General features: G+C 46.1%; 1 protein-coding gene across 1 annotated transcript in view; it reads right to left on the bottom strand.

Moving 5' to 3' along the window:
• The window catches only part of RBPJ (recombination signal binding protein for immunoglobulin kappa J region), an 89,743-nt gene extending 67,388 nt beyond the window's left edge, over positions 1–22,355 (bottom strand). The window contains exon 1 of the mRNA XM_077279940.1: positions 22,162–22,355. Within this exon, the coding sequence (XP_077136055.1) occupies positions 22,162–22,181 (20 nt within the window). The 5' untranslated portion in view covers positions 22,182–22,355. The remainder of the gene's footprint in view (positions 1–22,161) is intronic.
• Between the last annotated feature and the right edge of the window lie 3,562 nt (positions 22,356–25,917).

Raw genomic sequence — 25,917 nt, forward strand, 5'->3', positions numbered from 1 at the left:
ATTAAACATGGTGCTCCTATGGTTTATTGTGCCGACCTCTAGGTGATCCTCGTCTAACTGACAGCTCACTTCCTATGACCAAGTATCTAGCAGTATCCAATGACTGCAGGAGCAAAGAGACTGACCGATGCAATGCATGCTGGGAAGTGAGACAAGCTAGTTCCTGTACATATAGTGCTGGCAGATAAAGAGGAACATTCCACTGAAACAGAATAGACAGCAACTTGCTGAGCATGAGAATCTGGACAGCTGCCAAACATACGAGTGATGTGTGCGGTGGAGAGCATCCAGATCGTGCTTTACTACAGGTTATGTGTAAATGGACAAACTGCAGCTATATAGAGGGGTACATGGACTCCTCTTATTGTATGGATGAGAGGCCACTTCTGTACTTCACGGTGGCTGGATGGCAGCCCTGTGCAGCACCTCCTACCTGCCGGCATCCATAGACCGTAGTCTCCGCGTGACGTCAGTGTCCGGGGTGAAGGGCGCATGACGCTGTGTCCGCTAACTAGAAGAGCAGCTTACGGGGCTCCCATACCATTCACTACACACAATGGCCTCCATGCATCATTTGCAAGGTTTTTTTTAATCAAGTCACTTTTCTTTGTCTTGTGACAATCGATGACTTATTTGTGTGTCAAAACAAAAAGAACACATCTTAAAGTGAAAGGGTCACCAAGTCAAAAGTGGCCATTTTTTTTTTTTTAAGTTCTCCTTAAAGAAAACTTTAAAAATGGGGCAAAACGTGAAAGGCTAAAGCACATGTACTAAAATAAAACGAACAAAAAAAATAAAAAAAAGAAAGGACAAATTATTCCAGAAAACAACAATGTAGAATGTTGTATTCAGCAATCTGACAGGCTTCTTGAAAAACACATGCTGGAAGTGCTACAATAAGAGACCACTAATGTATACCGTACATTTAGCTGTAAGGTTTTAAACAAACACCTTTAAATAGTCCTCAAACAAAATACTGCAAATCCCTGTGTGTTGGGGTTCAGAACGCCACCTCCCTGTGACATGAGGGTCCGCAACAGATCAAACAGGGGCAATAAGAGGTGCGGCCGGCAAAACAGCGTGCGGACTAATAGGCCCAGCTCCCACTACTGAGCTGTAGAGCCCGCCACATATAGACATTATGCACAGACCTGCTCGCACGTCCTGTAAAGTTGGCTTTTCAAGGGTTCTCTAATGGATCCTAGTAAAGGTGCTACCGCCAGTGGGCTGCGATTCGGGGGCAATTACTGTGTAGTTTCCTTATAAATAGTCAATGAAACCAGTGGGATTCCAGTAATGCACAGTCATGTCAGATACTGGGCAATCACTGGCCTTGTGGCTAGTGGTCCTGATGAAGGCCGCCCGCTATTAACTCATAAATGTCCTAATCTCTTACACATTCCTATTCCGACCCTAGGACCTAGATCACAAGTAGCACGGTGACGCTGGTCTATCAGGGTGCGCCACCTTGTGGCTGCAGCACCAAACATACCGGCAGCTATATACGAAAGATAACAGGGAATGCTTTCTAAATAGCAGTGAAGTCAGGAAAAAACTAAATTCAGCTAATAAAAAAAAACCTGTGGCACAAAGCAGAATTCGCTTGCAAAATGTGTGTTTAGTTATTCAATGAGTAACAGGACACAACGTTTCGGCCATAATTTGGCCTTTATCAAGGATATCTAAATAAAAGCCCAAAAGTAATCAGATAATATAACAAATGTATGAAATCAAATAAATATAAAGAGACAGAATCGACATACGATTAAGAAGATCATGAACTACACGATTTGCAGAGTAAAAAGGGGGTTTCCTTATTGTCAAGTGAATCACACAGTTGAAAAGACAATAAATGAATATATTCTCGGGGACATCCCGACTTGTACAATAATGATACTGTAAAAGGCTGAAACTACAAAGCGGTGAGCAAACAATAAGGTCCTGTGACCATCAGGTATCAGAGAGAAGTGTGTAAAAGGTGGTCTGCAGAGGATAAAAATCAGAGGAGCCGGGAGGGAGGAAAACACACCGGTCAGATAGCCGCCATACCTGGTTTGTGCAAGAGGGTGGAAAACAAAGATTGTGCGACATAAAGAAAGTCTAGAGTCAGGAACGGTCACAGTATAACAGTAATAACGCAATGCAAGTGGTGGGTGGGAACCAGGACGGACCCAGACGGTGGTGGCAGGGTGCCACGTGCTTGTACAGGGCGACTCCAATAGTAAGGCATTAGGGAGAGATGCCAGACAGCGGAGGAACGCTCTGGTGAGGGGGCCGCGCAGGCGCTGTGTGTGCAATAGCAGATGAGGTGGGCGGAAGGGTCTATGTGCCCCAGGGGCATGCACAAATTAAATATATTGGGTGGAGAGGGAACTAACCATGCGGACGCATGCGCGAGAAGTCCGTGTCCAGCGCAGGACAGAGGAGACGGACTGTACATGACATAGAACAGCAGCGCTACTACGCACCAGAAAGACCTGAAAAATAAGCACCAAGGTATAGAATGCATACATAGTGTAAGAACAAAGCATGGGAAAACAAAGCTCAAAATGAGCATATTGTTAATCATGTGTCAATTCTGTGTCTATATTTGATTTCATACATTTGTTACACTATCTGATTACTTTTGTGCTTTTGTTTAGATAACCTTGATAAAGGCTGAATTATGGCTGAAACGTTGAATTACTTATTGAATAAACAAAAGCACGTTTTCCAAGCAAATCTTATGTTGTGGCACGGGTTTTTTTATTAGCTGAATTTACGTTTTTTCCTGATGACACTACCATTTAGAAAGCAATTCCCTTTATCTTTCATATACTAATGGGGTTTTTTTTTTGGGGGGGGTGGGGGGAGAGACATAGCTTTCTACACACAATGTCTGAATAGTCAATCTGGGGTGGATGCCATTATTGCCCAAGTGAAAGTACCGGCTCAATTTTTCCGTTGGGTCCGGAGACCTTGAAAAAGTCTCAGAGAAAGAGACGGCTTTACAACTTCATGATGTCACCTGTGCTGAATGCCACAAAGTCCTTACTATTGGAGTCGCCCTGTACAAGCACGTGGCACCCTGCCACCACCGTCTGGGCCGTCCTGGTTCCCACCTCCTGCATTGCGGTAATTACTGTTATACTGTGACCGTTTCTGACTCTAGACTTTCTTTATGTCGCACCATCTTTGTTTTCCACCCTCTTGCACAAACCAGGTATGGCGGCTATCTGACCGCTCCGTTTTCCTCCCTCCCCCGACTCCTCTGATTTTTATCCTCTGCAGACCACAATTTGCACAATTTTCTGATACCTGATGGTCACAGGACCTTATTGTGTGCCCACCACTTTATGTTTTCAGCCTTTACTGTATCATTATAGCACTTTATTGTATCATTGTACATATCACGATGTCCCCGAGAATATATTCATTTATTGTCTTTTCAGCTGTGTGATTCTCTTGACAATAAGGAAACCCCCTTTTTTCTCCACAAATCGTGTAGTTCATGATATTGTTAATCATGTGCCCATTCTGTGTCTTTATATTTGCATTTGATTTCATACATTTGTTACATTATCTGATTACTTTTGTGCTTTTGTTTAGATATACTTGCAGCTATAATACACCAAAAAAAAAAAACACAAAACTTTTCATGTTAATTCTGTAAGATGAACAACAACAACAAAAAAAATAGGGATCTGTGTATAATCATCCCCATCGATCAGGGGTGCACACTGCACTTCTGTTGTCTACAAATAAGGCTGCACTCCCAGGAGACAGAACCTTTTGCAAAAATTATCTTGTATATATTACGCACACTACATGGACATAAGTATTCGGATACACATCCTGATCATTGAATGTCTCATTCAGCCCCACCTGTATAACCTCCGGCCCCTGGCTTCCCGCTCAGCCCTGCTGTATTGTAACACTAGGTCTACATTGGCTGCCTGTGAGATGGAAGCTGCAGATGTGTCAGGTACAGTGAGATCAGGAGAGCGGCCATCACACAGGTCCCCTTCAAGTATCATAAGCTCTGGAGGCAGAGTGATCTCCAGGCAGTGTCCTCCCCAGAGACTAAAGAGGTCATTTATATAAAGTCATAAAAGAGGATTTATTCACAACAAGACATCTGATGAGACATACAGGGAGCTGTCTATAGCCCGTATGCTCATACTAATAGTTTACAGAGGTCACACGTGATGACAGATTCCCTTTAATGCTGCAGCATACAGGACATTATGGACAATTATAGCTTCCATCCTTGTAGGAACAGTTTGGAGGAGGCCCTTTTCTGTCCTCCATGACTGCGCCAAGTGCACAAGGTCCATACAGGCATGAAAGGGGCAGCACAGAGAACGGGCCTCCACCCCATCTTACATCATTATGACGATCTACAAAATAAATTGTGAGCCCGACATCTCCTCCATCATCTGTGTCTGACCTCACAAATGCTCTTATGAATGAATGGGAAAAATTCCTACAGACATCCAAATCGTGCGTGCGTACATATCTAGGCACAGCATGACATTAGGGGAGAACTGCAGCAATTGCTTATTAACAAGAGCTCAGACGTGTCCAGGTCTACAATAAAGGACACGGCCCTATAGCTCAGACGTGTCCAGGTCTACAATACAGGACACGGCCCTAGAGCTCAGACGTGTCCAGGTCTACAATAAAGGACACGGCCCTATAGCTCAGACGTGTCCAGGTCTACAATACAGGACACGGCCCTAGAGCTCAGACGTGTCCAGGTCTACAATAAAGGACACAGCCCGACAGCTCAGACGTGTCCAGGTCTACAATAAAGGACACGGCCCTAGAGCTCAGACGTGTCCAGGTCTACAATACAGGACACGGCCCTAGAGCTCAGACGTGTCCAGGTCTACAATAAAGGACACAGCCCGACAGCTCAGACGTGTCCAGGTCTACAATAAAGGACACAGCCCGACAGCTCAGACGTGTACAGGCCTACAGTAAAGGACACAGCCCTACAGCTCAGACATGTCCAGGCCTATGATATAGGACACAGCCTGACAGCTCAGACGTGTCCAGGTCTACAATAAAGGACACGGCCCTATAGCTCAGACGTGCCCAGGTCTACAATAAAGGACACGGCCCTAGAGCTCAGACGTGTCCAGGTCTACAATAAAGGACACAGCCCGACAGCTCAGACGTGTCCAGGTCTACAATAAAGGACACAGCCCGACAGCTCAGACGTGTCCAGGCCTACGATATAGGACACAGCCCGACAGCTCAGACGTGTCCAGGCCTACGATATAGGACACAGCCCGACAGCTCAGACGTGTCCAGGCCTACGATATAGGACACAGCCCGACAGCTCAGACGTGTCCAGGTCTACAATAAAGGACACAGCCCGACAGCTCAGACGTGTCCAGGCCTACGATATAGGACACAGCCCGACAGCTCAGACGTGTCCAGGCCTACGATATAGGACACAGCCCGACAGCTCAGACGTGTCCAGGTCTACAATAAAGGACACAGCCCGACAGCTCAGACGTGTCCAGGCCTACGATATAGGACACAGCCCGACAGCTCAGACGTGTCCAGGTCTACAATAAAGGACACAGCCCGACAGCTCAGACGTGTCCAGGTCTACGATATAGGACACAGCCCGACAGCTCAGACGTGTCCAGGCCTACGATATAGGACACAGCCCGACAGCTCAGACTTGTCCAGGTCTACAATAAAGGACACAGCCTGACAGCTCAGACGCGTCAAGGGCTACGATAAAAAGAACAGTGATGCAGGATCTAACGTGGAAGATTACATGCACGTTTGGCATTTGCAGCAAAAAAAAAAAAAAACCCTGTTGCAAATACTATAGTGTCAACAGGAAAAAAACGCTTTGAAGGTTCAAATCTGCAAAAAAAATAAAAAAACAAGCAAAAATAAGCAGCATGTACATAAGATTTCAGAAACCTCACTCACTTCGCTATGACTGTAAAACACTTCTGCTGCAAAAATGCACAGGGAAAAAAAAAAAATAACGTGAACAAGGTCTAAGATTCTGTTCACACGCAGCGATTTTTGCTGCAGTTATGAAACTAAAAAGCTGCTTTTTACAGTACTAGCAAAAGCTGCGAGATCAGATTAATAAAACTACCATAACTTAAAATGTACTGTAGGCAAAAGGACAAGTAATCAGCACCCAAAAAAAGGAAACACACAAAAACAGTTAAAGACGCTGCAAAAATGCTGAAAAATGGGCATTTTAAATACAGCAGCGGTTTTAATGCTAAAAGAGCAGGCTTTGGGTGTAGGGGGGAAAAAAAATGATGCATGGGAACATGCCAGTAATTAGATGTGTGATGATTTTAGGGGTGGCCTCAATGCAGCAGAATACAGGGACATCTATGGGCATAAGAAGGAGACAACCCTGACGGTCTCCGCCTTTGGCCTCTATACACTTCCCACAGAAAGGCGGCACTGCCCGGACTATAGGGGCACCGTACACAGGAGACCACATGAGTAAGCACGAGACCCCCTGACCATGTCTGGTTACAGTCACCTACACAGTAAGGCCACTCACACCTAATGCATTTACTATATTGCTGGAAATGAGTGCAATGCTCAGAATACCACAAGCCTTTATCATGCGGGATAATGACGAGAGCTCGTGGTCACTGCTTGGCTTACCACTGTGGGAATCCAGCAGGTGGGCCGCACAACAACACCATTGATCAGATGTCCTATCTCAGCCCTGATAAGGGGAACATGCCTGCACTCTCACACAAAACCTCCACAGAAAGGCGCTGGGAATGGGAAGGCAGAGCATGGCACCATTACTGATTTACGTATGCACAGCAGGCTTTATTGTCTGGCAGTTTTCCCCACAATTGTGGCCATGGCATTAAACAGAAACCATTAATATTGTACAGTACAGCATGCACACATCACGGGGCGTCTGACACAGGACTACCCTACATGTCCAGCCCATCACCACCGGCTGTGGAGGAATCCCGCATCCAAATACAAGTTCTATGTAGAGATAACAGTCCGACAAGTCTACTACAACTTCACCAGAACGTTGCGTGAATGGCTGCCGCAGAGCTGATTTTCTGCCGCAAGTACAGCCACGGAAGCCATACTGTCCGGTACTACTTCCAGTGCTACAAGGAGCGATCCTTAAAAAGGGACATAGCCATAAGAATAGGGCCGACGCAGGGGATGGGGGCCAGCCGTCCGACGCCGGGGATGCAGCTCCAGAGATGTCAGCACTTGCTCTCCCTGGGCTCACATGACACTATTATGCTACATGAGCCCTGTGACCAGTTAGTGTCCGCTTGCCTCACACAGAACAGACACCTAGAAGATCTTTGCTGCTGTTCTCGGACTTCCTCCAGATGTCAGTTTGGCATGAAGCAAGCAGCCGCTGATTAGCTGCAGGGTTCACAAGATATAACATGCGAGCACAAAAAAGCCAATACCATCATCGCTGTAAGGGCGCCGGAGGCGAGTATAGCCACTTCTTATTTATGTGAGGAAATCTAGCAATTGAGAAGGGGTTGTAGTGGACCTCCCTTATACCGGTATGTTCCCGACATGTGTATTTCATCCTGCATATTTTCACAAACCAAAAAAAAAAAAAAACTTGATGAGATTATAGAAATCTAATGCCAAGAGGTTTGTCGGGTTTTTTATTTTTTTTTAAACACTGTGAAAACTGACTTCTGGTGTGTTTTCTGACCCCGTGACATGTTAATTTCCCTTGCGGGTACTCAGTTTTGGGTTTGGATTTTCCCCATAGATATGCATTACAGGCAGAAAATCAATAGGTAAAAAAAAAGAAGAAAAAAAAACACTGATAATCAACAAATGATAGTATCAATAAAGTTTTGCCAATAGCCAAATATCAGGGAACAAAAGACAAAGTGTGACATGCCAAAAAAAAAGGCAAAAACGCATGTCACCTAATTGGCCACTAATCCGCGTGGGGGTCCGCCAGCACAGCAGAGATGGCAGTGTCCAGAGATGGGAGTGTGAACGCACCCTTACATTGTGGCTGGATACAGAGCTCAAATTAAGCCCCATTTACGCCGACACTGAAGCACAGGATCAGGACGTATCTCCAGTGACATCCTTACTGTGGGTTACAGGCAGTAGATGTAGCAGCCACGACACGTAAAGTCCATACAGCAGACAAGTCAGCAGCAGGTAGCTCAGCACGCTGCGAGCCTGGACAGTAAACTGACGTCCACCCAGGCTAATAACGGTGCCGGCAGTAAACACGGGGTTTATGGACGCTCCTACACAGAAGCCGCATTCAGCCGCACTATAATTATACGGGGACGGCGAGCAGCTTCTTCCTTTGCTGCCTGTGATCAGAGGAAGCGTACGGCAGAACCTGCTCATCACATCGCCATACAAAGCGCCCGTCATTTCTGCTATTTTGACTACACAAAGCAGGTGCACGCATCAGATCGCCACATTATCAGAAGAATAAAGGACCATTGTGTTCTTCATCACACCCATCTGGTGACGGGGAGAAAAAAAAAACTAACTAGTTACACTGAAAGAAAAAAAAAATATTTACTGAATATCGGCAGACCATCTGAATGCATGCAGACGTCAGGGGGAAAGAAGGATTGGACATGTTGGATTTAGCATGCCCCAGCCTTCCATTCTAAGTGGTAGCAAGCTGCTGTACAGCCCAATCCCCTCCTCCCATAGAGGATGTGAGGGCAGTGGGCCATTTTCTTTTCCCTGCAAATGCCACTTTGAATTGATCCATGAAAAGCAACTGATGGGTTAATAAACCACCTGACCTGACAGCAGGTCTGGATATGCTAAGTGGTCATGTTTTTAAAATGTTTTTTTTATTTTATTTATTTATTTATTTTTTTGGGGGGGTGATCCAATATATCAATCCCCCAAAGTCACTTCAGAATTGAATAGGTCCCTAAAAAAAAAAAAAAAACAGTTGGGAAGTTTTCCTTGAGGTAAAAAAAGGTTTAAAAAAAAAAAAAAAAAATCAACAAAATAAAAGGACATTTGACAAAAACGCAGAACACGATGACCTAAAATTACCATCAAAGTATAATTGTCTCATAAAAGAAAAAAAGAAGGTGGATGTGTGGAAACATTCCAGAATTATTGCCACATGCCATCTTTGTTTTCCACCCTCTTGCACAAACCAGGTATGGCGGCTATCTGACCGCTCCGTTTTCCTCCCTCCCCCGACTCCTCTGATTTTTATCCTCTGCAGACCACAATTTGCACAATTTTCTGATACCTGATGGTCACAGGACCTTATTGTGTGCCCACCACTTTATGTTTTCAGCCTTTACTGTATCATTATAGCACTTTATTGTATCATTGTACATATCACGATGTCCCCGAGAATATATTCATTTATTGTCTTTTCAGCTGTGTGATTCTCTTGACAATAAGGAAACCCCCTTTTTTCTCCACAAATCGTGTAGTTCATGATATTGTTAATCATGTGCCCATTCTGTGTCTTTATATTTGCATTTGATTTCATACATTTGTTACATTATCTGATTACTTTTGTGCTTTTGTTTAGATATACTTGCAGCTATAATACACCAAAAAAAAAAAACACAAAACTTTTCATGTTAATTCTGTAAGATGAACAACAACAACAAAAAAAATAGGGATCTGTGTATAATCATCCCCATCGATCAGGGGTGCACACTGCACTTCTGTTGTCTACAAATAAGGCTGCACTCCCAGGAGACAGAACCTTTTGCAAAAATTATCTTGTATATATTACGCACACTACATGGACATAAGTATTCGGATACACATCCTGATCATTGAATGTCTCATTCAGCCCCACCTGTATAACCTCCGGCCCCTGGCTTCCCGCTCAGCCCTGCTGTATTGTAACACTAGGTCTACATTGGCTGCCTGTGAGATGGAAGCTGCAGATGTGTCAGGTACAGTGAGATCAGGAGAGCGGCCATCACACAGGTCCCCTTCAAGTATCATAAGCTCTGGAGGCAGAGTGATCTCCAGGCAGTGTCCTCCCCAGAGACTAAAGAGGTCATTTATATAAAGTCATAAAAGAGGATTTATTCACAACAAGACATCTGATGAGACATACAGGGAGCTGTCTATAGCCCGTATGCTCATACTAATAGTTTACAGAGGTCACACGTGATGACAGATTCCCTTTAATGCTGCAGCATACAGGACATTATGGACAATTATAGCTTCCATCCTTGTAGGAACAGTTTGGAGGAGGCCCTTTTCTGTCCTCCATGACTGCGCCAAGTGCACAAGGTCCATACAGGCATGAAAGGGGCAGCACAGAGAACGGGCCTCCACCCCATCTTACATCATTATGACGATCTACAAAATAAATTGTGAGCCCGACATCTCCTCCATCATCTGTGTCTGACCTCACAAATGCTCTTATGAATGAATGGGAAAAATTCCTACAGACATCCAAATCGTGCGTGCGTACATATCTAGGCACAGCATGACATTAGGGGAGAACTGCAGCAATTGCTTATTAACAAGAGCTCAGACGTGTCCAGGTCTACAATAAAGGACACGGCCCTATAGCTCAGACGTGTCCAGGTCTACAATACAGGACACGGCCCTAGAGCTCAGACGTGTCCAGGTCTACAATAAAGGACACGGCCCTATAGCTCAGACGTGTCCAGGTCTACAATACAGGACACGGCCCTAGAGCTCAGACGTGTCCAGGTCTACAATAAAGGACACAGCCCGACAGCTCAGACGTGTCCAGGTCTACAATAAAGGACACGGCCCTAGAGCTCAGACGTGTCCAGGTCTACAATACAGGACACGGCCCTAGAGCTCAGACGTGTCCAGGTCTACAATAAAGGACACAGCCCGACAGCTCAGACGTGTCCAGGTCTACAATAAAGGACACAGCCCGACAGCTCAGACGTGTACAGGCCTACAGTAAAGGACACAGCCCTACAGCTCAGACATGTCCAGGCCTATGATATAGGACACAGCCTGACAGCTCAGACGTGTCCAGGTCTACAATAAAGGACACGGCCCTATAGCTCAGACGTGCCCAGGTCTACAATAAAGGACACGGCCCTAGAGCTCAGACGTGTCCAGGTCTACAATAAAGGACACAGCCCGACAGCTCAGACGTGTCCAGGTCTACAATAAAGGACACAGCCCGACAGCTCAGACGTGTCCAGGCCTACGATATAGGACACAGCCCGACAGCTCAGACGTGTCCAGGCCTACGATATAGGACACAGCCCGACAGCTCAGACGTGTCCAGGCCTACGATATAGGACACAGCCCGACAGCTCAGACGTGTCCAGGTCTACAATAAAGGACACAGCCCGACAGCTCAGACGTGTCCAGGCCTACGATATAGGACACAGCCCGACAGCTCAGACGTGTCCAGGCCTACGATATAGGACACAGCCCGACAGCTCAGACGTGTCCAGGTCTACAATAAAGGACACAGCCCGACAGCTCAGACGTGTCCAGGCCTACGATATAGGACACAGCCCGACAGCTCAGACGTGTCCAGGTCTACAATAAAGGACACAGCCCGACAGCTCAGACGTGTCCAGGTCTACGATATAGGACACAGCCCGACAGCTCAGACGTGTCCAGGCCTACGATATAGGACACAGCCCGACAGCTCAGACTTGTCCAGGTCTACAATAAAGGACACAGCCTGACAGCTCAGACGCGTCAAGGGCTACGATAAAAAGAACAGTGATGCAGGATCTAACGTGGAAGATTACATGCACGTTTGGCATTTGCAGCAAAAAAAAAAAAAAACCCTGTTGCAAATACTATAGTGTCAACAGGAAAAAAACGCTTTGAAGGTTCAAATCTGCAAAAAAAATAAAAAAACAAGCAAAAATAAGCAGCATGTACATAAGATTTCAGAAACCTCACTCACTTCGCTATGACTGTAAAACACTTCTGCTGCAAAAATGCACAGGGAAAAAAAAAAAATAACGTGAACAAGGTCTAAGATTCTGTTCACACGCAGCGATTTTTGCTGCAGTTATGAAACTAAAAAGCTGCTTTTTACAGTACTAGCAAAAGCTGCGAGATCAGATTAATAAAACTACCATAACTTAAAATGTACTGTAGGCAAAAGGACAAGTAATCAGCACCCAAAAAAAGGAAACACACAAAAACAGTTAAAGACGCTGCAAAAATGCTGAAAAATGGGCATTTTAAATACAGCAGCGGTTTTAATGCTAAAAGAGCAGGCTTTGGGTGTAGGGGGGAAAAAAAATGATGCATGGGAACATGCCAGTAATTAGATGTGTGATGATTTTAGGGGTGGCCTCAATGCAGCAGAATACAGGGACATCTATGGGCATAAGAAGGAGACAACCCTGACGGTCTCCGCCTTTGGCCTCTATACACTTCCCACAGAAAGGCGGCACTGCCCGGACTATAGGGGCACCGTACACAGGAGACCACATGAGTAAGCACGAGACCCCCTGACCATGTCTGGTTACAGTCACCTACACAGTAAGGCCACTCACACCTAATGCATTTACTATATTGCTGGAAATGAGTGCAATGCTCAGAAAACCACAAGCCTTTATCATGCGGGATAATGACGAGAGCTCGTGGTCACTGCTTGGCTTACCACTGTGGGAATCCAGCAGGTGGGCCGCACAACAACACCATTGATCAGATGTCCTATCTCAGCCCTGATAAGGGGAACATGCCTGCACTCTCACACAAAACCTCCACAGAAAGGCGCTGGGAATGGGAAGGCAGAGTATGGCACCATTACTGATTTACGTATGCACAGCAGGCTTTATTGTCTGGCAGTTTTCCCCACAATTGTGGCCATGGCATTAAACAGAAGCCATTAATATTGTACAGTACAGCATGCACACATCACGGGGCGTCTGACACAGGACTACCCTACATGTCCAGCCCATCACCACCAGCTGTGGAGGAATCCCGCATCCAAATACAAGTTCTATGTAGAAATAACAGTCCGACAAGTCTACTACAACTTCACCAGAACGTTGCGTGATTTTCTGCCGCAAGTACAGCCACGGAAGCCATACTGTCCGGTACTACTTCCAGTGCTACAAGGAGCGATCCTTAAAAAAGGACATAGCCATAACAATAGGGCCAACGCCGGGGATGGGGGCCAGCCGGCCGACGCCGGGGATGCAGCTCCAGAGATGTCAGCACTTGCTCTCCCTGGGCTCACATGACACTATTATGCTACATGAGCCCTGTGACCAGTTAGTGTCCGCTTGCCTCACACTTCCTTCACACAGAACAGACACCTAGAAGATCTCTGCTGCTGTTCTCGGACTTCCTCCAGATGTCAGTTTGGCATGAAGCAAGCAGCCGCTGATTAGCTGCAGGGTTCACAAGATATAACATGCGAGCACAAAAAAGCCAATACCATCATCGCTGTAAGGGCGCCGGAGGCGAGTATAGCCACTTCTTATTTATATGAGGAAATCTAGCAATTGAGAAGGGGTTGTAGTGGACCTCCCTTATACCGGTATGCTCCCGACATGAGTATTTCATCCTGCATATTTTCACAAAGCAAAAAATAATTTGATGAGATTATAGAAATCTAATGCCAAGAGGTTTGTCGGGTTTTTTTTTTTAAACACTGTGGAAACTGACTTCTGGTGTGTTTTCTGACCCCGCGACATGTTAATTTCCCTTGCGGGTACTCAGTTTCGGGTTTGGATTTTCCCCATAGATATGTATTAGAGGCAGAAAATCAATAGGTAAAAAAAAGAAGAAAAAAAAAAAAAAATCAACAAATGATAGTATCAATAAAGTTTTGCCAATAGCCAAGTATCAGGGAACAAAAGACAAAGTGTGACATGCCAAAAAAAAGGCAAAAACGCATGTCACCTAATTGGCCACTAATCCGCGTGGGGGTCCGCCAGCACAGCAGAGATGGCAGTGTCCAGAGATGGGAGTGTGAACGCACCCTTACATTGTGGCTGGATACAGAGCTCAAATTAAGCCCCATTTACGCCGACACTGAAGCACAGGATCAGGACGTATCTCCAGTGACATCCTTACTGTGGGTTACAGGCAGTAGATGTAGCAGCCACGACACGTAATGTCCATACAGCAGACAAGTCAGCAGCAGGAGGTAGAGCAGCACGCTGCGAGCCTGGACAGTAAACTGACGTCCACCCAGGCTAATAACTGTGCCGGCAGTAAACACGGGGTTTATGGACGCTCCTACACAGAAGCCGCATTCAGCCGCACTATAATTATACGGGGACGGCGAGCAGCTTCTTCCTTTGCTGCCTGTGATCAGAGGAAGCGTACGGCAGAACCTGCTCATCACATCGCCATACAAAGCGCCCGTCATTTCTGCTATTTTGACTACACAAAGCAGGTGCACGCATCAGATCGCCGCATTATCAGAAGAATAAAGGACCATTGTGTTCTTCATCACACCCATCTGGTGACGGGGAGAAAAAAAAACTAACTAGTTACACGGATAAAGAAAAAAAAATATTTACTGAATATCGGCAGACCATCTAAATGCATGCAGACGTCAGGGGGAAAGAAGGATTGGACATGTTGGATTTAGCATGCCCCATCCTTCCATTCTAAGTGGTGGCAAGCTGCTGTACAGCCCAATCCCCTCCTCCCATAGAGGATGTGAGGGCAGTGGGCCATTTTCTTTTCCCTGCAAATGCCACTTTGCATTGATCCATGAAAAGCACCTGATGGGTTAATAAACCACCTGACCTGCCAGCAGGTCTGGATATGCTAAGTGGTCAATTATTAAAATGTTTTTTTTTTTTTTTTTGGGGGGGGGGGGGGGGGTTGTTCCAATATATCAATCCCCCAAAGTCACTTCAGAATTGAATAGGTCCCTAAAAAGAAAAAAAAAAAAAACAGTTGGGAAATTTTCCTTGAGGAAAAAAAGGTTTTAAAAAAAAATCAACAAAATAAAAGGACATTTGACAAAAACGCAGAACACGATGACCTAAAATTACCATCATAAAGTATAATTGTCTCATAAAAGAAAAAAAGAAGGTGGATGTGTGGAAACATTCCAGAATTATTGCCATATGCCATAAGAAAAATATGGTTTGGTCACTAGAGCATTAAACAGTCGATCAGCAATTGACACCGACCTGAAATAGGCCTGTGTAAATGGGACTCAAGGTGGGCTCTGTTCATACCACACTGACAGTGGAATGTAAAGTTTGGGCGCCCCTGGTCAAAATCATTGTTATTGTGAACAGTTAATTAACATGAAGATGAAACGATCTCTAAAAGGAATAAAGTTAATAGATGACAGTTCCTTAATTTTAGGCACACACACAAAAAAAAAAATAAAAAACAACAACAACAAACACATACATTATACATATATTATGAATTAACACAGGTGGAATTATGTACTGAAACATCTGAAATTATATCTTATATTCTAGGTTCTTCAAAGTAGCCACCTTTTGCTTTGATGACTGCTTTGCACACTCTTGGCATTCTCTTGATGAGCTTCAAGAGGTAGTCACCGGGAATGGTTTTCACATCACAGGTGTGCCCTGTCAGGTTTAATAAGTGGGATTTCTTGCCTTATAAATGGTGTTGGGACCATCAGTTGTGTTGTGCAGAAGTCTGGTGGATACACAGCTGATAGTCCTACTGAATAGACTGTAAGGCCGGGATCACACACAGCGAGATACGGCCGAGTCTCGCAGGTTAAAACCAAGCTCTGGCACTGGCACTCCAGAGCGGAGCGTGCAGCCGCAGAGCAATACATGGAGCCGCACACTCCGCTCCGGAGTGCCGGTGCCAGAGCTTGGTTTTAACCTGCGAGACTCGGACGTATCTCGCTGTAGTGCGACTCCGGCCTTAGAATTTGTATTATGGCAAGAAAAATGGAGCCAAGTAAAGAAAAACGAGTGGCCATCATTACTTTAAGAAATGAAGGTCAGTCTGTCCGAAAAATTGGGAAAACTTTGAAAGTGTCCCCAAGTGCAGTGGAAAAAACCATCAAGCGCTACAAAGAAACTGGCTCACATGAGAACCGGCCCAGGAAAGGAAGACCAAGAGTCACCTCTGCTTCTGAGGATAAGTTTATCCGAGTCACCAGCCTCAGAAATCGCAGGTTAAGGCTGTGTGCACACATTGCAGGTTTTTCACGGTTTTTCGCTATAAAACAGCGAAAAAAACCGCTCACATTAAGCATCCTATTTAATAGAATGCAATCCGCATTTTTTGTGCACATGATGCGTTGTTTTCCTGGGCGGAATCGCATTCCAGAAAAAAACGCAGCATGTTCATTAAATTTGCGGAATCACGGGGATTCTGCACACCTAGGAATGCATTGATCTGCTTACTTCCCGCATGGGGCTATGCCCACCATGCGGGAAGTAAGCAGATCATGTGCGGTTGGTACCCAGGGTGGAGGAGAGGAGACTCTCCTCCACAGACTGGGCACCATATAATTGTTTAAAAAAAAAAAAAAAAAAAAAAAAAAGAATTAAAATAAATAATAGTGATATACTCACTTTCTGATGGCCTCCGGAGTCTTCCCGCCTCTCAGCGGTGCACGCAGCCGCTTCCGTTCCCATGGATGCTTTGTGTGAAGGACCTGCGATGAGGTCGCGGTCACGTGACCGTGATGACGTCGCGATCACGTGACCATGACGTCATCGCAGGTCCTGCACACAAAGCATCTATAGGAACAGAAGCCGCTGAGGAGATTGGCTGCCTTCGGAGGGTGAGAATAACAATTTTTTTTTTAATTATTTTTAACATTATATCTTTTACTATTGATGCTGCATAGGCAGCATCAATAGTAAAAAGTTGGTCACACTTGTCAAACACTATGTTTGACAAGTGTGACCAACCTGTCAATCAGTTTTCCAAGCGATGCTACAGATCGCTTGGAAAGCTAATTATGCTTGCAATACGCTAGTTTTTAGCAGGAATATGCATGCCAATTCTGCATGCGATATACCCGTGGCAGGAGTTGCAGAATTGCCGTGGAAATTTCCGCGGCAAGTCTGCGACGTGTGCACTTAGCCTAACAGCAGCTCAGATTAGAGACCAGGTCAATGCCACACAGAGTTCTAGCAGCAGACACATCTCTACAACAACTGTTAAGAGGAGACTTTGTGCAGCAGGCCTTCATGGTAAAATAGCTGCTAGGAAACCACTGCTAAGGACAGGCAACTAGCAGAAGAGACTTGTTTGGGCTAAAGAACACAAGGAATGGACATTAGACCAGTGGAAATCTGTGCTTTGGTCTGATGAGTCCAAATTTGAGATCTTTGGTTTCTTTCTTTCCGTGTCTTAGTGTGACGCAGAAAAGGTTAACGTATGGACTCTACATGCCTGGTTCCCACCGTGAAGCATGGAGGAGGTGTGATGGTGCGGGGGTGCTTTGCTGGTGACACTGCTGGGGATTTATTCATACTGAACCAGCATGGCTACCACAGCATCTTGCAGTGGCATGCTATTCCATCCGGTTTGCGTTTAGTTGGACCATTATTTATATTTCAACAGGACAATGACCCCAAACACACCTCCAGGCTGTGTAAGGGCTATTTGACCAAGAAGGAGAGTGATGGGGGCTACACCAGATGACCTGGCCTCCACAGTCACCAGACCTGAACCCAATCGAGATGGTTTGGGGTGAGCTGGACCGCAGAGTGAAGGCAAAAGGGCCAACAAGTGCTAAGCATCTCTGGGAACTCCTTCAAGATTGTTGGAAGACCATTTCCGGTGACTACCTCTAGAAGCTCATCAAGAGAATGCCAAGAGTGTGCAAAGCAGTCACCAAAGCAAAAGGTGGCTACTTTGAGGAACCTAGAATACAAGACAATTTCAGATGTTTCACACTTTTTTGTTAAAGTATATAATTCCACATGTGTTAATTTATAGTTTTGATGCCTTCCAGTGTGAATGTACAATTTTCATAGTCATGAAAATACAGAAAAATCTTTAAATGAGGTGTGTCCAAACTTTTGGTCTGTAGTGTGTGTGTGTGTGTGTGTGTGTGTGTGTGTGTGTGTGTGTGTGTGTGTGTGTGTGTGTGTGTGTGTGTGTGTGTGTGTGTGTGTGTGTGTGTGTGTATGTATATATATATATATATATATATATATATATATATATATATATATATATATATATATATATATATATATATATATATATATATATATATAATTTCATTTTAAAAATTACAAATAGGAAAAATGTGCTGATGTAAAAGTGTTGGAACCCTTGGAGAGGTCTCTGCTCAGATAACTTTGACCAAGGTTTCAGACCTTAAGTAGCCCCTTAGGGTTATGGCTTGTTCACGGTCATCTTTAGGAAAGGCCAGGTGATGCAAATTTACCAGCTTTATAAAAACCAGCCTCCTCTAACCTAGTACCAAAAAACAGCAGTCATGGGTTCTTCTAAGCAGCTGTCTAGAACTCTGAAAATGAAAATGGTGAAGGCCCACAAAGCTGGAGAAGGCTAAAAGAAGATTGCAAAGAGGTTACAAGTTGCAGTTTCCTCAGTTCCAAATGCAACTAAGAAATGGCAGTTAACAGGAACAGTGGAGGCCAAGACAAGGTCTTGAAGACCAAGCAAGATTTCAGTGAGAGCGGCTTGTAGGATTGCTAGAGAGGCAAATCAAAACCCCTGCTTGATTCCAAAATACCTTTAGAAAGATTATGCAGCTGTGGTACTTTGTTCTACTGTTCAGAGACACCAGCACAGACATCGCCTTCATGTTAGAGTCATCAGAAGAAAACCTATTCTGCGTCCTCACCATAAAATTCAGCATTAGAAGTATGCAAAAGAACATCTAAACATGCTTGATACATTTTGGAAACAAGTCCTGTGGACCAATGAGGTCAAAATAATTATCTTTGGCCACAATGATTAAAGGTAAGTGCAGAAAAAACAGGGCACAGAATTTCAGGAAAAGAACATCTCGTCAACCATTTTGCATGGGGGTGGATCAATCATGCTTTGGGGTTGTGTTGCAGTCAATTGCTTAAGTAAAATTTAATGGGTAGAGGGAAGAATGAATTTGATGAAATGTTAAATTCTTGATGTAAACATAGAACATCTGTAAAAAGCTTCTAGATGGATAATGATCCTAAACACATCAAAATCCACAATAGACCACCTCAAAAAGGTGCAAGCTGAAGCTTTTACAATGGCCCTCACACTCCCCTGATATGAAAATCATTGAAAATCTGTGTCTAGACCTGAGAATAGCAGTGCAAGCAAGATGACCCAGGAATCTCACAGAACTGGAAGAATTTTCCAAGGAAGAATGGAAGAAAATCCCTCAAACAAGAATTGAAAGACTCTTGCCTGGCTACAAAAAGTGTTTACAAGCTGTGCTACTTTCCAAAAGGTTTGATACTAGGTAATAACCATGCAGGGTGCACAAACTTTGGCATCTTCCCATTTTCCTTTTTGTAATTTCTAAAAATGTAAAAGATGAAAATACATTTTTTTTTGCCTAAAATACAAAGGAAATGTGTCATCTGTAACTTTAGGCCTTTCAGAGATCAGCTCATCTTCAACTTGCTTAACTGTGCACGATAACAGTAATTTTGACAAGGGGTGCCCAAACTTTTACATGTCACTGTATACTGTACAGATATGTAAGCATATACATCAACAGTATTACAGAAACTGACCCGCGCTGTGGATTTCACATTCACATCCTGCCAATTAAAGGGAACCTGTCAGCTGTTTTGGCCGCCATAAGATGCGGCCACTGCCTTTCAGGGCTGATACTCTGCATTCTATAATGTATATAAATCTGCCCCCAGTCCGACCTGCAAGATAAGAAAAATAAGTTATTATACGCCCCCCCACCCCAGGTCGGTGTCCGGCACCTCCCATCTTCTTGTGACGCCGCTCTCCTGCTTGATTCATAGCTCCCTGAAATTGTTCTCCTGCGTAGGCGTACTTCTCTGCCCTGTTGAGCGCAGAGTAAATTCCCACAGTGTGCAGGCACTGGGCCTCTCGGACCTTTCCCAGCGCCTGCGCACCGCAGTACTTTGCTCTGCCCTCAACATGGCAGACAAGTACGCCTGTGCAGGAGTGCGATGCCAGGGACCATGAAGCAACAGGAGGGCGGCGATCATAAGATGGGAAGCGCCAGACCCAGACCTACGACACCCAAAAGTTATTTTTCTTCTCTTACAGGTCAGACCGGGGGCAGATATACAGAATTATAGAATGCTGTAGGTAATCCCTGAAAGGTGGTGGCCATATCTTATATCCGCCAAATCTGGTGACAGGTTCCCTTTAAGGCTTGAAAACCATGTTGGTCATAGTACGGATATGGAAATAAGAGTCCATTTGATTTCTTAGCCTTTTAATTGCGAAAAGGATGGCAGTTTTTTTTTTCTTTTAATAGGCATTTTTTTAAACAATTTTGTCTCCATAAGGCACTGCAGGCTGCAAGCATTTGTACACTTGTACTGCACATTGTAAATAGGACGTCCAATTACCAGGCCGGAAATCAAAGGATACCTAAAGGGGGATGTGGGATGTAGCAGACCCCCGACTCCTATAGCAACCCTCTGACACCCCACATAATAAGAAAGGAGGGGGGAGAATGAGGGCCGATGCACAAGGGCAACTGAGCCATTTATCTGCTGCTGTCAGAGACTGAGGGGCAATGAAGTTGTTACACAGCAGCGATCAGACCGAGCTCAGGTCGCGGCTGTTAAAACTGGATGCCGGCTGTTTAACACAGCTGGTAATAATAATAATCTTTATTTTTTACACAGTGCTAACATATTCGCAGCGCTTTAGAGTTTGCAGACATTACTATCGCCGGCCCCGATGAGGCTCACAATCTAAATGGTACCGGTCATGTATAGAGCAGGTTTATGTTAGGAGCCCTCTATGCACACACACGCGTAAGTTCTGTCCATAAGCATTGCTTTTTTTGTTTATTTTAATTTTTAAAGGCATGTTTGGTGAAAACAAATTACCAACTTTCCACAGGATGACCTACAGATCGTGGGGGTCCGAGAACAGTGACCTGCACTGATCAACAGAATGGGGAACTCATCCTGTAAGAAAGGAGCAGCAGGGCACATGGCTATGGCTGCTCTCACCTTTCTCCGGAGCCGTACAGCAGGTGGATGAAGCAGCAGCGGTCGAGCATCCAACCTGACACGCCATCCTGCAAAGGGCATAAAAGGGATAACAAACGCCCATTCAGGCGCTCAGCACAGAGGCCGGCGGTAAGACATCTGCGACCAGTTATTACCCAGCTCTTCAAAACTTCTGCTGGTGTCTCCTTCTACAGTTACCTTACACATCCAAAGGGACAAGTCTGCAAGAAAAAAATCCGCAAAGTGAACGTCACCTTGCGGATAACAGACCCTCAGCCTCTACATCACTGGGGTCCTGCAGAACTAGCTGGAGGCGCTGTGTTTTCTGCACACAGATCTGGAAGAAACCTCCAGTGGCCCTTGGTCAGGTGGTCTCCGGTCACACTGAGCATAGCCCCCACTGCGATACAAGCAGCCCTGCCGGGACTCTGGACGGCGGGCGAACCGGGCACTGGACGGCCTCATCTCAGGAGAGCCGGGCACTGGACAGAAGCAGAGATTCCAGGAGGGCAGAGCACTGTAGGGTGGGCACAGGGCGAGCAGGGCACCCCCACCGGGGGCACAGGGCGAGCAGGGCACCCCCACCGGGGGCACAGGGCGAGCAGGGCACCCCCACCGGGGGCACAGGGCGAGCAGGGCACCCCCACCGGGGGCACAGGGCGAGCAGGGCACCCCCACCGGGGGCACAGGGCGAGCAGGGCACCCCCACCGGGGGCACAGGGCGAGCAGGGCACCCCCACCGGGGGCACAGGGCGAGCAGGGCACCCCCACCGGGGGCACAGGGCGAGCAGGGCACCGCCGGCCGCAGAAATCCCAGCAGGAGGGCCGGCCACATGTCTCCGGACCCGGGTTCTCTGCAGCACCGGCCTCTCCGCACACGGCCGGACAGACAAAGACTCGTTTCCCCGGCAGACACAGGAGACGGAGCGCACAGCCACCAGCGAGCCCTGGTCCGGAGCCCCTACAGCCGCTAACTACCGCCGCCGTGCAGCCCGGGCCCGGAGCCTCCCCCTGCCCAGCGAGCCGAGCCCGCACACACTTCCCCTGAGCCCAGCTCCCTCCAGCCCACAAACTCCCCCTACCAGCCGCCCCGACTCCCCAGACTTACCCTGTCACAACAGGCGCCATCTTCCACAAACTCTCGCCAAAACTCCAAACCTCGCGAGAAGCAGGCTGTTGTTTGGTAGTACGCCCCCAAGCACCACCCCTATGTACCTAACCACGCCCACCAGACGCCGCTACCAGGACAGTGGACGCCGCTACCAGGACGCCCCGCCCCTGTTCCCACGGCGCAAAATGTGTGACCGAGTGTGAGAGAGAGGGAGGGAGATGTGCTGCGGGGAGAGAGCGAGTACACGGGGTGTGTACAGCGGAGGACGGGTGTATACAGGGGAATACACGGGGTGTGTACAGGGGAGTACACGGGGTGTATACTGCATACAGGGGAGTACACGGGGTGTATACTGCATACAGGGGAGTGCACGGGGTGTGTACAGGGGAGGACGGGTGTATACAGGGGAATACACGGGGTGTGTACAGCGGAGGACAGGGGTGTATACAGGGGAGTACACGGGGTGTGTACAGCGGAGGACAGGGGTGTATACAGGGGAGTACACGGGGTGTACAGGTCCTTCTCAAAAAATTAGCATATAGTGTTAAATTTCATTATTTACCATAATGTAATGATTACAATTAAACTTTCATATATTATAGATTCATTATCCACCAACTGAAATTTGTCAGGTCTTTTATTGTTTTAATACTGATGATTTTGGCCTACAACTCCTGATAACCCAAAAAATCTGTCTCAATAAATTAGCATATCAAGAAAAGGTTCTCTAAACGACCTATTACCCTAATCTTCTGAATCAACTAATTAACTCTAAACACATGCAAAAGATACCTGAGGCTTTTAAAAACTCCCTGCCTGGTTCATTACTCAAAACCCCCATCATGGGTAAGACTAGCGACCTGACAGATGTCAAGAAGGCCATCATTGACACCCTCAAGCAAGAGGGTAAGACCCAGAAAGAAATTTCTCAACAAATAGGCTGTTCCCAGAGTGCTGTATCAAGGCACCTCAATGGTAAGTCTGTTGGAAGGAAACAATGTGGCAGAAAACGCTGTACAACGAGAAGAGGTGACCGGACCCTGAGGAAGATTGTGGAGAAGGACCGATTCCAGACCTTGGGGAACCTGAGGAAGCAGTGGACTGAGTCTGGTGTGGAAACATCCAGAGCCACCGTGCACAGGCGTGTGCAGGAAATGGGCTACAGGTGCCGCATTCCCCAGGTAAAGCCACTTTTGAACCATAAACAGCGGCAGAAGCGCCTGACCTGGGCTACAGAGAAGCAGCACTGGACTGTTGCTAAGTGGTCCCAAGTACTTTTTTCTGATGAAAGCAAATTTTGCATGTCATTCGGAAATCAAGGTGCCAGAGTCTGGAGGAAGACTGGGGAGAAGGAAATGCCAAAATGCCTGAAGTCCAGTGTCAAGTACCCACAGTCAGTGATGGTGTGGGGTGCCATGTCAGCTGCTGGTGTTGGTCCACTGTGTTTCATCAAGGGCAGGGTCAATGCAGCTAGCTATCAGGAGATTTTGGAGCACTTCATGCTTCCATCGGCTGAAATGCTTTATGGAGATGAAGATTTCATTTTTCAGCACGACCTGGCACCTGCTCACAGTGCCAAAACCACTGGTAAATGGTTTACTGACCATGGTATTACTGTGCTCAATTGGCCTGCCAACTCTCCTGACCTGAACCCCATAGAGAATCTGTGGGATATTGTGAAGAGAAAGTTGAGAGACGCAAGACCCAACACTCTGGATGAGCTTAAGGCCGCTATTGAAGCATCCTGGGCCTCCATAACATCTCAGCAGTGTCACAGGCTGATTGCCTCCATGCCACGCCGCATTGAAGCAGTCATTTCTGCCAAAGGATTCCCGACCAAGTATTGAGTGCATAACTGAACATTATTATTTGATGGTTTTTTTGTTTGTTATTAAAAAACACTTTTATTTGATTGGACGGGTGAAATATGCTAATTTATTGAGACAGGTTTTTTGGGTTATCAGGAGTTGTATGCCAAAATCATCAGTATTAAAACAATAAAAGACCTGACAAATTTCAGTTGGTGGATAATGAATCTATAATATATGAAAGTTTAATTGTAATCATTACATTATGGTAAATAATGAAATTTAACACTATATGCTAATTTTTTGAGAAGGACCTGTATACTGTATATAGGGGAGTACAAGGGGTGTATACTGTATACAGGGGAGTACACGGGGTGTATACTGTATATAGGGGAGTACAAGGGGCGTATACTGTATACAGGGGAATACACTGGGTCTATACGACATACAGGGGAGTACACGGGGTGTATACAGGGGAGTACGTGGGGTGTATACGACATACAGGGGAGTGCACTGGGTTTGTACTGTATACAAGGGAGGACGGGTATATACTGTATACAGGGGAATACACTGGGTCTATACTGTATACAGGGGAGTACACCGGGTGTATAATGTATACAGGGCTAGTACATGGGGTGTATACTGTATACAGGGGTGTACACCGGGTGTATACAGGGCTAGTACATGGGGTGTATACTGTATACAGGGGAATACACTGGGTCTATACGACATACAGGGGAGTACACGGGGTGTATACAGCGGAGGACAGGTGTATACGACATACAGGGGAATACACGGGGTGTATACAGGAGTATGTGGGGTGTATACGACATACAGGGGAGTGCACTGGGTTTATACTGTATACAGGGGAGGACGGGTACATACTGTATACAGGGGAATACACTGGGTCTATATACAGGGGAGTACACCGGGTGTATAATGTATACAGGGCTAGTACATGGGGTGTATACTGTATACAGGGGTGTACACCGGGTGTATACAGGGCTAGTACATGGGGTGTATACTGTGTACAGGGGAGTACACTGGGTGTATACTGTATACAGGGGAGGACGGGTATATACTGTATACAGGGGAATACACTGGGTCTATACTGTATACAGGGGAGTACACCGGGTGTATAATGTATACAGGGCTAGTACATGGGGTGTATACTGTATACAGGGGTGTACACCGGGTGTATACAGGGCTAGTACATGGGGTGTATACTGTATACAGGGGAATACACTGGGTCTATACGACATACAGGGGAGTACACGGGGTGTATACAGCGGAGGACAGGTGTATACGACATACAGGGGAATACACGGGGTGTATACAGGAGTACGTGGGGTGTATACAACATACAGGGGAGTGCACTGGGTTTATACTGTATACAGGGGAGGACGGGTATATACTGTATACAGGGGAATACACTGGGTCTATACTGTATACAGGGGAGTACACCGGGTGTATAATGTATACAGGGCTAGTACATGGGGTGTATACTGTATACAGGGGTGTACACCGGGTGTATACAGGGCTAGTACATGGGGTGTATACTGTGTACAGGGGAGTACACTGGGTGTATACTGTATACAGGGGAGGACGGGTATATACTGTATACAGGGGAATACACTGGGTCTATACTGTATACAGGGGAGTACACCGGGTGTATAATGTATACAGGGCTAGTACATGGGGTGTATACTGTATACAGGGGTGTACACCGGGTGTATACAGGGCTAGTACATGGGGTGTATACTGTATACAGGGGAATACACTGGGTCTATACGACATACAGGGGAGTACACGGGGTGTATACAGCGGAGGACAGGTGTATACGACATACAGGGGAATACACGGGGTGTATACAGGAGTACGTGGGGTGTATACGACATACAGGGGAGTGCACTGGGTTTATACTGTATACAGGGGAGGACGGGTA

This window comes from Ranitomeya variabilis, chromosome 1 (genome assembly GCF_051348905.1).
Source record: "Ranitomeya variabilis isolate aRanVar5 chromosome 1, aRanVar5.hap1, whole genome shotgun sequence".
NCBI classification, from domain to species: domain Eukaryota; kingdom Metazoa; phylum Chordata; class Amphibia; order Anura; family Dendrobatidae; genus Ranitomeya; species Ranitomeya variabilis.